General features: G+C 40.6%; 1 protein-coding gene across 3 annotated transcripts in view; it reads right to left on the bottom strand.

Annotated features, from left to right (window-relative positions):
- The window catches only part of NFE2L2 (NFE2 like bZIP transcription factor 2), a 40,036-nt gene extending 25,758 nt beyond the window's left edge, over window positions 1-14,278 (bottom strand). The window contains exon 1 of one of the 3 annotated variants that reach the window (XM_059928155.1): window positions 14,235-14,278. Coding sequence is in view for 1 of the 3 variants with exons in the window: in XM_059928153.1 (XP_059784136.1) it covers window positions 9,228-9,272 (45 nt within the window). In the remaining 2 variants the exon portion in view is untranslated. Of the gene's footprint in view, window positions 1-8,077; window positions 8,338-9,227; window positions 9,462-14,234 lie in introns of those variants that run through there. The other 2 variants (XM_059928153.1, XM_059928154.1) reach the window with 2 other exon arrangements.
- Between the last annotated feature and the right edge of the window lie 3,696 nt (window positions 14,279-17,974).

The raw sequence follows: 17,974 nt of genomic DNA on the forward strand, positions 1-17,974 counted from the left end.
TCTGTGCTGAAGCAGAGCACACACAAGACTGTCAAGTCTGGAGTAAAGCAAATTTCTATACCGTTTAGCAGCAGGCCCCTTACATACAGTTAATACTGTCCCTGCCTCCCAAACAGAATTGGGGGTGGACACTAACCCACCCCAAAATCGGCTACATCCAGGAAAGGGAAAGGGCATTTAATGCGAAGAATGATTCACTGAAATACAAGTATGCACTGCAAATACCGTTAACACCAAAATCCTTCTGTTTTAAGGTACTTTAAACATGTAGGTACATCATTCAGCACAAAACAAGCGAAAGAACAGGACTGTTTTTTAAATCTTAAAACAATAATAGGAGGGACAGGTTAAAAGAATTTCAAACTACTGATGACTAGAATTAGAAAAGCAGGCAGCTTCCCGAGGGCAGACTAAATGTACCCCCCCATCAGGTGATGGCCGGGGGAAGACTGGACCTGGGCCACACAAAGAGGGGCCTGGCAACACTGGAGAGAGGTCACGGCTGGCTCGGGGCACCCACGCCCTGCTGGCCCTGTTCCCACCCTGTCTGCAAGGCAGGGCTGAGGCAGCTTCAGAAGGCCCTGAACCAAACCCTCGAGTGTGCTGCACGACACACACACACACTCGCAAACAATTCAGAAGTTAGCCCCAGTTTCCAAAGTGTAAACCAGAAACCATCCAGGTAAGTAACAAACGATAACTACTGTGGTCAGAATATAAAGTTGACTTTACCAAGCATATACAGAGAATCAAAAAGCTGAGTTGCTAAAAGTGGCCTTGTAGGTGTAAGTTTTTTGTTTTTTAATGGAGGAAGATAGAGGCCCAGGGATGCAGAGCTCAGAGCTTCCTCTAGGAGGCAGTGTTGGGTCCTGGCCTCCAGGCTCTCCAACCTCCCCAGTGCCCTGCATTGGTCCTTACCGCCTTTTCTATGTGATTGCCAAATAATCTACGCTGCAGGTTATCACTCGCCACACTCCTGACCAAACACACTTCTACTAACCCACTTGGGGAAAACCTTTTGATAATAAAATTATCACCCAAATCTCCATGAGGGATTAAAGAGCTCAAATTATACTTATTGAATTTCGAACATTCACCAGGCATCTTAAACACATTTCCCAGATTTAGGTATTAATCTTAAGGCTGTGAAGGTCAGTGATCAAATATAAAAACACTTCCTTTCATGAATTAAGCAACATCCTAACCAGATTTTCTAAATCACTATACAAATATAAATACCTTTCATGGATACCAAGCACTGTGCCAGCTTCTCTAGGGTACTGGTTCTCAAACCTAATTGCACAAAGGAATTCCTTCCAAAGCCTGAAAAGATATTGATGCCTGGGTCCCACACCCAGAGATTTTAATATAATGAGGTGATAAGGCCTGGGCATCAGTATTTTAAATACTGATGGTGACTCTAATATACAGTGAATTTTAAGAACCATTACCACAGGGAACAAAAATATACACATAAAGTAGAAACAACCCAAATGTCCATGAACTGATAAGTGGGTAAATAAAATGTGGTGTATCCACATAATGGAATAGTATTTGGCAATAAGTACAAAGTCCTGATATATGCTACAATATGGTCAAACTGTGTAAACATGTTAAGTGAAAGAAGCCAGTCACAGAGAACCACACATGCTATGATTCCATTTATATGAAATATCCAGGAGACAAATCCACAGAGAGAGAGAATAATGAGTGCTTACCAGGAACTAAGGGAGTCTGGGGGAAATGGGGTGTGACTGCTAATGGATATGGGGTTTCTTTTCCGGGTGATGAAAATGTTCTAAAATTGACTGTGATGATGGTTGTACTACTCTGAATACACTCAGTCACTGAACTGTCCATTTTAAATGAGTGGACTGTATAGTATGCGGATTACATCTCATAAAGCTGTTTAAAGAGGAGAGAAATATAAATTCTATGCCCAGCTCTCAAGGAACTTACAATCTAGCTGTAGAGGAAAAAAACATAGATACATACATAAGACAAGTATCAGAGATTTTAAAAAGCAATTAGAGAATTGCCTAATGCAGAAAATAAAAACTCTAAGTTCAGAAGAAGGCTTCAAAGCCAAAATGATCTGATAGTTTTCTTTTCTTACCCAATCATTCTTCTCTGATTGAAGAAAAGCAATGGAGAGTTTGGATCTCATCAGTACGCTGCCGATATCAAAGGCCCCAAAGTTTCAATTTCCAAGTTTGTGAGAAACAGAATGACTAACTTAGCATTGCCAGGGAATTTTTTTAATCCTTCAGGATACAGGCTGTTGGGAGTTCCCTGGTGGCCTAGTGGTTAGGATCCTGGGCTTTCACTGCCGTGGCCCGGGTTCAGTCCCTGGTCAGGGAAGATCCCAGCAAGCCTTGCAGCGTGGCCAAGAAAATAAACAACAACTAAAAAAACAGAATACAGGCTGTTGATGGATTACAGTGACTCTCAATTATCAACAGGGTCTTTGAAAGATGAATTTGGTGCTCTAAATACTTCTTACGTCCCGTGTTTGTCTTCACTTCTACCAGAGTTTGGGCCAAATAAACTTACGTGCTCACACACAGAGGAAGATTTTCATATATAAGGCTCTGTGATACGCAGGTGTTACAGGACATATGCCATAAAAACGATAGGTTCAAGTGCTTCCTATCCTCGGTGTTCCTAAAATTCTTCGTACCAATAGTTAAAAAGTGTTTACTGTGGAAGGGGCTAACCCAGAGAAAATTCCTACTTTAGGCAAGATAGGATTTTGTTTAGCCATCTTGTTTTGTCTTGGCGGGGAAAGTTAGTGTAAGAACACCATTTGTATTTTTCTAACACTTTTTGGGAACGTTATACATTTGAACATATGTTTTGCTTTCATTTCCAGAAAACACACCATTATCAATGAAAGAAGGCTTGGCCTGTATCTTAGAACCTCTTTAATAAATGTTTGTTAGAGCATATTTAAAAGCAGGTGGTAATTACATTTTTAAAACTCCTATAAATCTTATTATCAAAATATAAACTCTGTTCTCCATTTTACAGTAAACTTAAACATATAGCCATTGGTGAAGGAAGCAGGTTGAATTTAGTAAATTTAGTATTTAGTATTTAGTAAATACTAAATCTGTAAATCTGTCCTGCTATACCCTGGTGTGCAACAAGAGATTCCAGCAAACTTTCAGAAGCGGCTTGACCACTGTTAAATACCCTGGGATTAGTCAGACCAACTTTTAGGCAAATCATACACTGAAACCTAAAAAATCCTGCAGCATCCTTAACTCAGGCAAATAAGACAATAATTCTGAAAACAATTTGTTTAATAATAAGGACTAAGAAATAAAGTATTTAATTTTGAAATGTACTGTTCTCAAAACCCCAAGAAAGCTTCAATTAGACAGACCTGAGCCCTTGTGCTTGCTTCAAATCAGAAATGCCAGAACAGGAGATTAGTGTTTAATTTGAGCCAACAGGTTTCTACTAGCTGTTTTCAACTCAAATTCTCCCCATTTTTCCCACTTTCCTTCAACCAGGTTTAACCCTGTCTGTCCCACTCTTTACCATATACATAAACATCTTCACTACCAAACTTATTTTTGAACACTATTTCAAAATAAAAAGAGCCAATGTCACTGTTTGCAGATGACATGATACTATACATAAAGAATCCTAAAGAGGCTACCAGAAAACTACTAGAGCTAATCAATGAATTTGGTAGAGGAGCAGGATACAAAATTAATGCACAGAAATCTCTTGCATTCCTATACACTAATGATGAAAAATCTGAAAGAGAAATTAAGGAAACACTCCCACTTATCATTGCAACACAAAGCATAAAATACCTAGGAATAAACCTACCTAAGGAGACAAAAGACCTGTATGCAGAAAACTATAAGACACTGATGAAAGAAATTAGAGATGATACAAACAGATGGAGACATATACCATGTTCTTGGATTGGAAGAATCAATATTGTGAAAATGACTATACTACCCAAAGCATTCTACAGATTCAATGCAATCCCTATCAAATTACCAATGGCATTTTTCACAGAACTAGAACAAAAAATTGCACAATTTGTATGGAAACACAAAAGACCCCAAAAAGCCAAAGCAATCTTGAGAAAGAAAAACGGAGCTGGAGGAATCAGGCTCCCGGACTTCAGACTATACTACAAAGCTACAGTAATCAAGACAATATGGTACTGGCACAAAAACAGAAACATAGATCAATGGTACAGGATAGAAAGCCCAGAGATAAACCCACGCACATATGGTCACCTTATCTTTGATAAAAGAGGCAAGAATATACAATGGAGAAAAGACAGCCTTTTCAATAAGTGGTGCTGGGAAAACTGGACAGCTACATGTAGAAGAATGAAATTAGAACACTCCCTAACACCATACACAAAAATAAACTCACAGTGGATTAAAGACCTAAATGTAACGCCAGACACTATAAAACTCTCAGAGGAAAACATAGGCAGAACACTCTATGACATAAATCACAGCAAGATCCTTTGTGACCCATCTCCTAGAGAAATGGAAATAAAAACAAAAATAAACAAATGGGACCTAATGAAACTTAAAAGCTTTTGCACAGCAAAGGAAACCATAAAAAAGACAACGCTCAGAATAGGAGAAAATATATGCAAACGAAGCAACTGACAAAGGATTAATCTCCAAAATATACAAGCAGCTCATGCAGCTCAATATCAAAAAAACAACAACCCAATCCAAAAATGGGCAGAAGACGTAAATAGACATTTCTCCAAAGAAGATATACAGATTGCCAACAAACACATGAAAAGATGCTCAGCATCACTAATCATTAGAGAAATGCAAATCAAAACTACAATGAGGTATCACCTCACACCAGTCAGAATGGCCATCATCAAAAAATCTACAAACAATAAATGCTGGAAAGGGTGTGGAGAAAAGGGAACCCTCTTGCACTGTTGGTGGGAATGTAAACTGATACAGCCACTATGGAGAACAGTATGGCGGTTCCTTAGAAACCTAAAAATAGAACTACCATATGACCCAGCAATCCCACTACTGGGCATATACCCTGAGAAAACCATAATTCAAAAAGAGTCATGTACCACAATGTTCATTACAGCACTATTTACAATAGCCAGGACATGGAAGCAATCTAAGTGTCCACTGACAGATGAATGGATAAAGAAGATGTGGCACATATATACAATGGAATACTACTCAGCCATGAAGAGAAACGAAATTGAGTTATTTGTAGTGAGGTGGATGGACCTAGAATCTGTGTTACAGAGTGAAGTAAGTCAGAGAGAGAAAAACAAATACTGTATGCTAACACATATATATGGACTCTAAAAAAAAAATGGTTCTAATGAACCTAGGGGCAGGACAGGAAGAAAGATGGAGATGTAGAGAATAGACTTGAGGACACGGGGAGAGGGAATGGTAAGCTGGGACGAAGGGAGAGAGTAGCATTGACATATCTACACTACCAAATGTAAAATAGATAGCTAGTGGGAAGCAGCTGCATAGCACAGGGAGATCAGCTCTGTGCTTTGTGACCACCTAGAGAGGTGGGATAGGGAGGGTGGGCGGGAGACGCAAGAGGGAGGAGATATGGGGATATATGTATACATATAGCTGATTCACTTTGTTATACAGCAGAAACTAACACAACATTGTAAAGCAATTATACTCCAATAAAGATGTTAAAAAAATAAAAAGAGCCAACGGACCAGGAGAATGTACCAACTAACAAGGCAAATAAAGTTAAAGACTCCAGGAACTAAGAGTTTTAATTAAGAAAAAGGGAAAGAGTCCCTGAAAAATGTGAGGCAGAATCTCGGACACTGATGAAATACCAAGAATTTTAAAAACTATTATTATATTAAGAAATAGTCCTGCCTCTCTAAATTAAACCCTGCTAGGCCTGTGCAACTTGCTTAAAAGACCTCCATGTGTTAAGTCCAATTGATAGGTTGTATTTACCTTCACTGTATTCAAGGTCCACCTCCCCTCTCACAAACACAAAATATAAAGTTATTATATTTCTTGATAACTAGAAAAGGTGCAGAGATTAACCTTTTAAATCCCTGCCTGTCCTTCTCTGAGTTTTTCTCAATTTATCCACTTTTTAAAGTGTAAGAGTTTCCTCCTGTTTAAAGTTTAACTAGTCCTGGTCCAGTTTGGAACTGGAGTCATTCTACCTAGGTTTGGAGTCAGACTACCTAGGTTTGAATCCCACCTTTGTCACTCAGTAGTTGGGTCACTTTAACCAGAACTCGGGGCGGCTGTATGCCTCTTTCCTCGCCTAGAAACTGGAGATAATAGTATTTCCCATGGGGTTACTGCGAAATTATGCACATGAAGCAATTATCATGCTGCCTCGCACACAAGGAAATACTCAATAACTCATCTATGACCATGTTAGTGCCGAACTCTTCCTGAGCCCAAGAGTTTACAGTGACGAGTTAACCACAGATCAAGGAAAAATCAAAGAGGAAACATTATTTATGCAAAATCCCCTTTAAATGCGTTCAGCCAATAGAGAGAAAATTCCCAGAAAAAAAATGTGCTTATAGTCCACAGAGGGTTCTTTTCTTCATGCAGCTCTGTAAGTATAATTCATTCTAAATAAAAATCAAGAAAGAAAACTAATGTATCTGGCTTTCAATTCTTCCTGGTTATCCTGAAGAAAGTCGGGTTTTGAGGTTTTTTTCCCCCAGCATTGTTTATAAAAACCCAAGTTAACAAGAAAGAAAGAGTCCCAAATGGCCCAAGTTATTTTTAATGCAGAAAGACTTATGTGACTTATGTATTTACCCTCCTACAATCTTTCACAATCTACCAAGAGATCTTTTTCAAATATCTAAAAAGTCAAGTTGTTCTTTGCTCAACATTGATTCAGGAGATGAGAAACCTGTCCTATTTTTCTTTAAAAGTTATCTCATTGGTCTAGTCCAAGATCAACTTCATCCCTCATATACAAAAATACTTTCTCCAAGACACCCTTGAAAAGAGTAATGGATGGTTCCTTCCAGCTACTGGAAATAAAGAATATAAAACTCTCTTTATTGCTATTCATCAACACCTCCTCCGCACAGAGGGTGAAAAACTGTATCCCAGTACCACTTCACACCTGGTGTTTCTTTGACAAAAGGTTAGAATCCACTTTTAACTCTTCAAATCTTTCTGGACTACAAAGATTTAATATGAATCATAGTTATAGGCATGAAATTGATTCCAAATTTTATTCCATTTTTTTTATAGTCTTCAAATATGCAAACTGACGTCTGATTACAAAAGGTGGAAAAGCAGTTACCTTAACAAACGTAATTGGAAAATTCACATTTAAAAGAGAAAGCAGTATAGATGGAATCTTAAATCACACAGTAAAGAAAGAAAAAAAAATTTTTAATAACACTCTAGGCTACATTCCTGAATCTAGGAAAGCTAAAGTCTATTAGCATTATATGTCTTTGGGTCATACAGAGTATTAAAGAAATGGCTATAAGGATTAGTCTTGAACAGCAGCTAAATCGGAAAGCACAATTTACTTCTTCATACTAGTGGGAAGGGGGAATCCAATCCTAATCATTACTAGGGGAAAGTTCAAGACATACAGCTTTAAAGAAAAAAAAAAAAAGGCACAATTAGTACATTATCAATAACTCAAAACCTTACTTTAGATCTTCAGGATTAGTCTAAAACGTGACGTTCCAGAGCATAAACGTATTTACCGTTCCTAATAAGTTACACATTTCCTTGAACCAAGTATTTTTCCAAAGAACCCATTCACACACAAAAATTGGAAATAAAAATATCTACTCCTTTAAAAGTCCCTACAAAGTATATACAGAAACGTGTTTTCACATTTGTGACAATTTACAGAACTTGTTAGCAAAGCCTTATGAAACACAACTGTCCCACCCTCTGCCCTCGCAAATGAAGCAACAAAATAAGAAATCGAGGCAAATTCTCAAACAGAAAAGGAAAACTATATAAAGCACCCAAGGGAGAATCAATATATGAAAGAACAAAAAGTAGTTAACAGTCTAAAAACAACAGAAATTCTAATCTACACTCGAAACTCTTACCCTTGACAGCACAGAACAGAATATCCTGCCTTACACATTTTGGAATTACAATTCCGAAACGCTAAATCCAAAAACAAAGCCGCCCGGGGGAAAATAACAATTGCGCAACAGATCAACAGCTCCAACTTGTCCCTTGGCCCCGGCGCGGCAAGGTTTGCACGCTATAAAGCAGGAAAGGGCCAACTTAGGGCCGCCGTGACAGCCAACCGGCCACTGTCACGGCGGCCGAGGCCACGCTTGCGGCGTGCGCCCCCGGGAGGCACCACGCCGGGATCGAGAGGCCGGGGGCGCAGCCGCCTCTGACCTCAGAGTCCACTGCCCCGCCGCCACTTCCCGGCGTGTTGCACGGGGAAAACTCCCGGTCTCCGAACCCGAACCTTTCCCTCGGCGCGAGGGGGCGCGCGGGGCGGGGTTCGGTCGCTGTACGTCGGGGCAGCCTAACGCGCTGGGCACTTTATGATCTCCTCCCGCCCCCACCCTGGGGACTGGGCATTCTCGCCAAGCTGCCTAAGGGAGATCCCATGGATGGACCGATCGATTACTTTGCACAGGAGCACCCTCAGACGGCCCAGCGGAGTGAGGGCGCCGCAGCCCGCGCCCGCGGAGGTCATGGGCCGAGGGGCAGCGGCAGAGGAGGGGCTCCGGCTCCCAGCCCAAAGGAGACCTCAGTTCCCCCGAGAGCGGCCCCGTGACTAGGCACATTTTTGCCGGTTCCGAGGCGGGGGAGCCGCACAGTCCCGGAAGGGCCGGGCCGCGCCGGCTCAGACCGCCAGCGTCCGCCCCCTCCTGCCCCGCTGCCTCCGGGCCGCTCAAATTCGGGAGGGGGCCCGGCCAGGGCTCCAGCGGCCCGGGGCGTGGTTAAAGATGCCCTTCGCCCCACGCGCGAGGGCGTAGCCCCCCAACCCCAACACAGTCTCCCTCGGGGGCTGCGGACGCACTGTCAGTCCCACCACCCGGCCCCATCCCCACAACCCTCGCAAGCCCTCTGGTCCCAGCTCCCCTCCCCCGGCCCCAGCGCAAGCGCAGCGGCTCTGGTGCGCGCGCGGCCGCAGCAGTCCCGGCTCAGGCCACAGACGGGAAGAGAGGCCAGCTGCGGCTGTCCCTCCCGGGCCGCGGCTCCCTCGCGCCCCCGCCCCCGTCCTGGCACCACCTGCTGGGACGGCAGTCCCGGCGGCGGCAGCTCCAAGTCCATCATGCTGAGCTAGGGACGGTGCTCTGAGGCTCCCCGACGGTGGCCCTGTCCCGGCTGCCGAGGCGCGGTGCAGAGAGGGCAGTACTGGCGGCGGCGGCGGCGGCTTCTCTAGGATCCTAGGAACTAGCTTCTCCGCGACTCGGCCCGACTCGCCGGCCGGGCTCTTGCCCGGCTCCGCCTCCCGACCCCCGAGGGCGGGGCAAGAGCCCAGGCCCTTCCTTCCCCCGCCGGCCGCGCGGGCTGAGCTTCCGAAAATCCCCCACCCCCGCTCCGGCTGACGCAAGAAGCTGGCGGTCCTGGGGCGGGAAAGGGCCGCGGGAGGGGGTAGCAGTGGGCGGCCGCGGGCGGGATGCCGGGAGGAGGGTCGCCTTAGGTCCCCGCTCCCCCGCTCTCAATTTACCCTCCCCGCAAATACAGCCAACGCTCTCCGCCCGCGGGATTGAGAGTTGTTGGCCGAAGGTCGCTGGGGTGCGGGTGCTTTGAAAGTTTAAACAGTTGGAACAAACACGCCTGGAGAACCCGTAGAGGCGCTGGTATCGGAGCTGCGCTTCCCTGATTTGGACTTGCAGAACCTTGCCCCGCTTTATCTCACCCCACCGCCCGAGAGTGGCGCCAGTCCCGGGGGCGGAGGCCGGAGGCTGGGACCCAGGCCGAGCGCACCGCGCGCCGCCCTCTCTCCCCGGCTCCCCTCCGGGGCTTGGGCCAGTGGGACTTGCCCGGGGGAAATGAGGACCGCGCGGGGAGTTTGTGCTCGCGGTCACCCTGAACGCCCTCCACTTACTCCCACGCCTTGCACTCTCGTCAGGCTCTAGTCGCCGAGGGCAAATGAAGTCTCTTTTGGTCGGAGAGTGGTCGATGTTGCCCACCCGGAGCGTTCTTTTCCCGCCAGACTGTAGACGCCACACCACAGATGGCGTCCTCTAACACCGTGCGATGCTACTACATGTCATAATCCTCATAAGTTTTCTTTTCACGTACTCACGATATAATTTTTAAAATAAAAATCCAAAAGACCAAGTTATAAAACTGTAGTGTGGACCCGTTCTGTGAAAACATGTACCTAGAAAAAAAATTAAAAGTCGTTCCTCAAAAAAAAAAAAAAAGTCGTTCCTCAAAATATTAATGGTTTTAGGATCATGAATGATTTTTATCTTTCTCTTTGTTACTTTAAGTATGTTTTAAATCTACGATGAGTATGTATTACGTTCCACATTAAAAACAATTATTTAAAAATTAATCATTGCCCAGAGAAAACTTCAAGTACTTGAAAACAGGAATATTGTGAAATCTTATGATTTAAAAGAGAGTAGATAAATGGTTTGGTTTTGCTTTTTTCTCTTATGCAATAGCAATCTTTCTAACTCTTTAACAAGCCTGGTTTTCAGTTTCTAACTTCTTGGAATTATGCAAAACCAGGTGAAGTAGACAGTTCCTGGCACCGGTTTTACTATTTCATTCAAAAACCTGACGCCCAAAAAAAAAAAAAAAAAAGCCTGACTACAGTCGACCAATGCCCCCAAAGCTGCAAAGAACTTACTTTCTCTTGGTTGCATAATTTGACACTCCCAGGATTTATCTGTAAATTTACATGTTCGAATATTCCTTAAGGTAAGTGAAGCCCAAATTAATTGCTTGTAAATGAAGTAAGTTTCTTCAAGTTGAATTAAACTCTTTCAGCTGTTATGTGAAAAGCCTACAAAATGATCTGCAGGCTAACAACAAGCTCAGGAGAAATGATTTACAATGAACTTGACATGAAACATGCGAAGACAAAATGAAATGATATTTCTGCGTCAAAGAAGGGCACAAGAGTATATTGTTAACAATTCAAGTTACTTATAAAAATTAGTACATCCGAGAAGGTAGACAGTGAGCCCAGGAGGCAGGAGATAACAAAGTCACATACGACATCGTTGCTGCCCTCCGGGAGTTTATAAAGTGTTTGGTATTTCCTTGTTAGGCAACAAATTTCCATTGAGTTTAGACTGAATGAAATAAACTCTACTTTTGCAAAACTGCAATTACTGGGAGTATATTATTTCAGGCACCTGCCAAGTACGTATTTTCAAAGGGAGGAGGACAATATGATAAGAGTCTGAACATGTTTAAGAAAAATAAAGGAAACAGCTAAGGAAAAGCTGTTTGGCATTGAATGGTGGTTCAGCATAAGAACAGGGAACCCCAGTCTCAGACCACCCACGTCAAGGAGGTTCCTGGTCTTTGCAGAATTCTGAAGTAAGATCATATTCATGTGAGAACCTAGGCCTTGCCCTCTAAACTTATATATTGTGCTATGAGGACACAGATACTACGCATTGAGAAGTTCCAGGAGAATGCTGGCTTTTCTCTCTTGTCCTGGTGCCATGGGAGTTCTTTTACTGCCAGGCTCTCCTTGCTATTTTATTTTTTCTCTCAACTAGTTTTACATTCTACTAACCCTTGTACATTTCCATTGATGTCTGAGTTCTTTGCCATCTTTAGAAAGAGAACCTTCCGTGTATGCTTGAGATAGGGCAGAATTGTAATACTTTGCTCCAGAGTTCTCATAAAAAACAAGCATCATCAGGTAATCCTTCCAAGTATTAAAAGTTTGGATAGTGATGCAGTGACCCATTTATTTCAGCTTCTTCTCCGTGATCTAATCTGCCAAATTTGCAAGGCCCAAGAAACTACCTACTATTTCAAAATCCTTCATCACCTTGAGGCTTCTTCCCTCTTCTTTTCACTTCCTTTTAATTGTACTCTATGTTTGAGCCAGAAAATATCCAAACTCCCTTGGAATTATCATTGAAATTCTAAATTTGTCCAGCTTACAATTTAAGCGTATCGGGTAGCTAGTTTCCACAGATGGCGCCCAGTGAACGCCCCCTCCCGATATTGACGTGCTTGTGTAGTCCCCCAACATTGCAGCCAGGCTGACCCTGAGACTTGCTTTAACTTACAGAAGGAGGCTGGAAGTGACACTATGCCAAGTCTCCACCTAAGCTTTTTTTTTTTTAATTAATTTATTTATATATTTATTTTTGGCTGTGTTGGGTCTTCGTTTCTGTGCGAGGGCTTTCTCTAGTTGTGGCAAGCGGGGGCCACTCTTCATCTCGTTGCGCGGGCCTCTCACTATCGCGGCCTCTCCTGCTGCGGAGCACAGGCTCCAGACGCGCAGGCTCAGCAGTTGTGGCTCACGGGCCTAATTGCTCCGCGGCATGTGGGATCCTCCCAGACCAGGGCTCGAACCTGTGTCCCCTGCATTGGCAGGCAGATTCTCAACCACTGCGCCACCAGGGAAGCCCTAAGCTTTTTTTTTTTTATTAAAATTCTATGTTAATTACTTATTTTCTTGGCCATTTAATTATCACTTTTCTTCCACAAAAACTTTACTGTTGAACTCCAAATGTTTAACAGCTTCGAGTGAAACTAGGACCATAATTCACTACTTCTGTAGGTTTTAGAAAGTTATTTATAAATGTCAGGAATACCACAAATTTGACATCAAGAATCATCAGAAACTTTAAAAATCTTCAGTTCAAAAGTTCATGTGGACCAATTTTAGTAGGTTCATAAAGTTACATCTTGCTACCTGGGTGCCACAATATAAAAAAAAAAAAAACACCGTAGAAATACACAAACAAAATTTTCCTTCATATTATAAAAATTACCTGTCTACAATCCTTAAAAAGTTATAATGCACAAGAACCACTGAGCTCCAACTGTCTTTCTTAATTTTATCACCACATCCTCTATGCAAATCATATGCCCTGGTCAAATTAGTCTTTTCATTTTTTTCCAACTATATCTATGATTTCCTACCTCTATATGTTTGTTCACATCGGTTTCCCATCCAAAAGTCCTCCTTTCACTCTTTCTCCTGCAATCTCATGCCCACTTAAAGACCTGATTCAAATAAACCATTCTCTATAAAGATGTCCCTATCCTTCCCAACTGGAAATCATCTTCTACTATTTTTAGTGCTCTGTATCACTTACCATTGCCTGTCTATTCTATTTGTTACTTTTCCAATTAGATGTTAAGTTCTTTGGCATCTGTTGGCCACAACAGCTAGGTTGGTAAATACTTTATGTTATACTTGGCATTCTAGATGTTGAATGGGGATGAGTATGATTTTCACTTCCTGGGAGTAGTGGCAGAAGTAGTGAAAGAGGTTGCATGGACTCGGGGGTCAACATCCATTTCCAGTTCCTCTGTGTTACTTTGAAAAGAATCACCCCCTCTGACATCAATGTTCTTAGCTCTAAAAGGAACGGGATGCACTAAGTAAACTTTTAAGGCTCATCTTGCTCTAAGATGGCTTTGCTTCATAATTACTTCCTCTTCCTTTTTACAAATGAAAAGGCACATTGATTGCTTATCCATAACCATTTTAAGTTTGAAAAATATTTTACATGCAGCATTTTACATTTGACAGGAAATTATTGTTAGCAACTGAGAACAACTATACTAAAGAGATGTATTTAAAAATATAAGTATCAGAAGAATTTCATTTTACTGTCATCTGTTCCAAAGACCTCAAAGATGCTGGTTTAGAAAGGAATCACTCAAACATTTAAAATATATATTAAATACCTCTAGCTTAGGTTTGTTGACTTTGAAATATGACTGGAGAAAGAAGTATTCATCTAGCCCACTAATTTAAAGAAATATGAAATATTCTTTTGATATTTTCTCAAAATTTGTCATATGTGTCTTCAAAAAGAAAGATTAAATTTAATTTCTGTTAGACTATTATTCACTTTTATTCCTTTTCCAATTGGAATATACTTTAATTCATGTGTTCAAAAAAATCAAGCAAGGAAATATAAAATTATGTTGATTTTTAAATAACATCTTAAGGTTTTGCCATATTTGAATTGCCTACTTCCATCCAAATTTAATTCTAAATCAGGGAAGTCATCTTAATTGCAATTAAATAGAACCTTAGGTCTTAATGAAAATAACATTGAAGGTACTTACCCAAATCACCTCAAATTCTCAGAAATTAACATTTCAATGCATTTTGCTCTGAAATGAAATGAAAGAGTTGTATATCACCAAAGCCAGTTTTAACTCATATAGTTTCCTGCTCATAGTAGAAACAGTGCTCTACAGGAACTGCAATGCAGTGAGTAAAGAGAAAACCCCACAAGTTTAAAAGAGTGCTTTTTAATTATGTATGTTGATACCTACGTAAAAATATATGCATAGGAAAAAGAAAGCCTGAACATATACGCTCCAAAACGTTAACCACAATTATTCTGCTTAGTTAGATTACTGATGATTTTTATTTTTCTCATTTTTCCTAAATAAACATATATTACTTTTATAGTAATAAGCAAAAAAAAAAGAAGTGGCAGTGGGGTGTACGGGTAAGGGAGGAACACCTACTTTTCTCCCAAGACACTGGGTCCATCTCATTTTCAGATTGAATTTTAACCACAAGCTTTACCAATCTTTCCATTTTGTATTTACTATAGTGGAACCTGGAGAACTTGACCACATCTTTAAGAGTGGTTGATGGTAAGGGTCTAAAGACCCTTTGCTCTTTCAATCTGCTGCTATATTTGCAAAGTTTCACTCAGCAGAATAGGAACCTCCAGATAAAGATGGAATTTTATGAGTACATAGAGACTAAGAACCACATCTTCCAAGTGATATGCAAAGTTGCTCATACAGAATGTTGCTGTATAGGGAAATTAAACAGAGTACAGAAAAACACACCTAGAGCTGTGTCTCTAAGACCAGTTACCAAATATTAATAATGGATGTTGAATATCAGATACTTTTCACTTTCATCTTTGTACTTTTCTGCATTGTTCAAATTTTTACAGTATGCATGTTCAGAATTAGGGGGAAAATCCACTAAACTGTTTTCATTTTGGACAAACAAAAGCAAAATGCAATGACGGAATAGCAGAGCATCCTCACGGACAGGCCTTGCAAAGTCTTTAACATTCAGAGGCTAGAATGTGAAAAAGGGAAGTAAGATTTGCCAACATATTTCTTTCTGGCACAGACTCTCATTTTGACCTTTGAGTAATACTGGAATTAAAAAAACCTTTAGAGATCTTCTGGCCCAAAGATGGCAAGTAAGTTTTACTTTGGTTGCTAACCCCGGTTGATTGGTAGTGAGTGCCTACAATGATTTGCTGAGAAGAATTCAGAAGCAGCTTCCTAGTTTGGTAGAAAAGTTTCAGTGATTGATTAACAGCGTCTGCCATGGGCACAGACAGATAGGAGTGATTATAGTATCAGGTGTTTTCCCTCCCTGATCTAGTCCAACTCTCTACTTTTACATTTGAGAAAATTGAGGGGTGAAGTGGTTAAAAATGATCACAGAACTAGCTTTTGGCAGAGCCAGGCATAGAATAACATTTCCTGACTCCTGGTATTATGTTCTTCCAGCACAACAAATTGATTTGGACTTTTGAAGGCATGTCTAGCACTGGGCCAGACCTAAAGCATCAGGTATAAATTTTATTTACATGTCAGCACCTTATTTTTGGAAGAGATTTAATAACCCAGTTTATTAATGATAATAATTATTTCATGTATTTTATAAACATTCCCTACAAATCATGGCGATGTGACTAGGCCCAATATTATAAATCAAAAGACTGCAAAACAATGAAATGAGTTGCTCATAGCTCAAGAAAATTATTTTATCTGAAACTGGCTGGATCTAAAACCCAGGCTCTGTCCACTCTAAGTCAGGTCTGTGCAGAGTCCCTTGGCTGTGCTGTATTTACTGAGAGTACTCACAGCAGAGCTCCCTGAAGATTACATTGTTTCACATTTCATTCAATTAATTCCCCATAGATGGAATGATAAAGTCTTTTTCACTAGAGAGAAAGCTTGCAAACAAATATGAGAACAGGATTTCTACATTTAAGAACCTCAAAGTGAAGTGTAAGGAGAAACTAAATGGGCTATTTGCAACTTCAGCCTCTCCACCTAATGACAAGGTTTTAATATTTCTGTTTTAATGAAAAGGTCTAAGAACAAGACTATAAGCTATTGTAACCCTTGTACTTCTTCCAATACATTAAATTTCTCTGGTTGTATGCTTCTAAAAAGCCTAACATGCAGGTAACTTCAAGGTCAGTTTAGAGCCATCTCTCCTCATAAGATTCAGGTACCAGTTCATCACATTTTCTTTCTCCTGGTGAAAAATAGATTATTTCAGTCTTTGGAGTTCATAAACTTTCAAAAGTCTATGATGGTAAATGTACAAATTCACTTGCCTTTTTGAGTTTTGACTATGGGCCATGCACTGTATATGGATTACTCCATTTAATTCTCTCAGGAAACCAATGACATAGGTATATTATTACCCCCCTTAGAAATGAGGAAAATGAGGCTTAGAGAGGCTAGCTAATTTTACCTATGCTCAAGCAGTTAGCAAGTAGCTGAGCAGGTCACTCTGGATTTAAAGTTCTTAAGCATGAAGATTTGCTGTCTCCCATGGATGTTTAAAAAAAATGGCAAGGGTTAATTAATTAGGGAATTTGGGAAGAAATGTTTTCTGAAATGTTTTGCCAAAAATTATCCAAGTAATCCACTCATTAAAAAAATAAGAGTTAAAAAAATAAATAAATAAAAATAAAAAATAAAAAATAACAGTTGATGAAGTGTACCATGCTGGGCGTTAGAGGGAAGACCAAGATGAGTTAAGCTTGGATCCTGCTCTCAAAGTCCTTATAGTCCCTTAATAAAACATTACAATTGACCATAGCCAAGAAGTGGTGAATGCCACAGAAGGGGCCGACAGTCAATCTACCGAACTTAACGGCAGACTGTCACAGTTGTCTCTTCAGTTTTAAAGAAAATTGACACAATGATTTTTGTAAAACAGCTCTACTGAGGTATAACTGACATGTAAAAAATGGCATATATTTAAATATACAATTTGATAAGTTTTGATATATATGTGTGAAGCCATCAACACAATCAAGATAATGAACCCATCTATCATCCCCCAAAATTTGCTTGTGCCTCATTTAACTCCTGCTTCTCCTTGTCCGCCAACCCATCCCCAGGCAACCACTGATCCACTTTCTGTAACTATTAATTAGTTTGCATGTTCTAGAATATTATAAATGGAATGAGACAATATGTACTCTTTTTTTAATCTGACCTCTTTCGCTCTGCATAATTGAGATTCATATATGTTGTTGCATGTAACAATAGCTAATTCCTTTTTATTGTAGAGTAGTATTCATCGTGGGGATATACCACAATTTGTTTATCCATTCATATGTTGATAGATATTGGGTTGTTTCCATTTTTTAAGTTGCTAAGCCTTCATGTATAAGTCTTTGTATGGATATACATTTCATTTCTTTTAGGTAAATATCTAGGAGTAGAATAGCTGGGTCATATGGTAGGAGTATGATTAACTTTATAAGAATCTGCCAGACCTTTTTCTAAGTGTTTATACCATTTTACAGTCCCACCAGCAAACTATTAGAGTTTCAGTTCCTCCACATCCTTTCCAAGACTACTTGGTATAGTCATTCTAATATATATATATATATATATCAATATATATCACTGTGGTTTTATTTTTCATTTAATTCACATCTCCTAATGACTAAAGATGCTGACTATCTTTACATGGCACAGCAATTTTAATGTGTAATATAATGTTTTTTATATGTTGACTGAGAGGAAGGGATACATCCCTACAGTATGCTTCATTGTTAGTAACTTTGCTG

Source organism: Balaenoptera ricei, chromosome 7 (assembly GCF_028023285.1).
Source record: "Balaenoptera ricei isolate mBalRic1 chromosome 7, mBalRic1.hap2, whole genome shotgun sequence".
Lineage (NCBI taxonomy): Eukaryota > Metazoa > Chordata > Mammalia > Artiodactyla > Balaenopteridae > Balaenoptera > Balaenoptera ricei.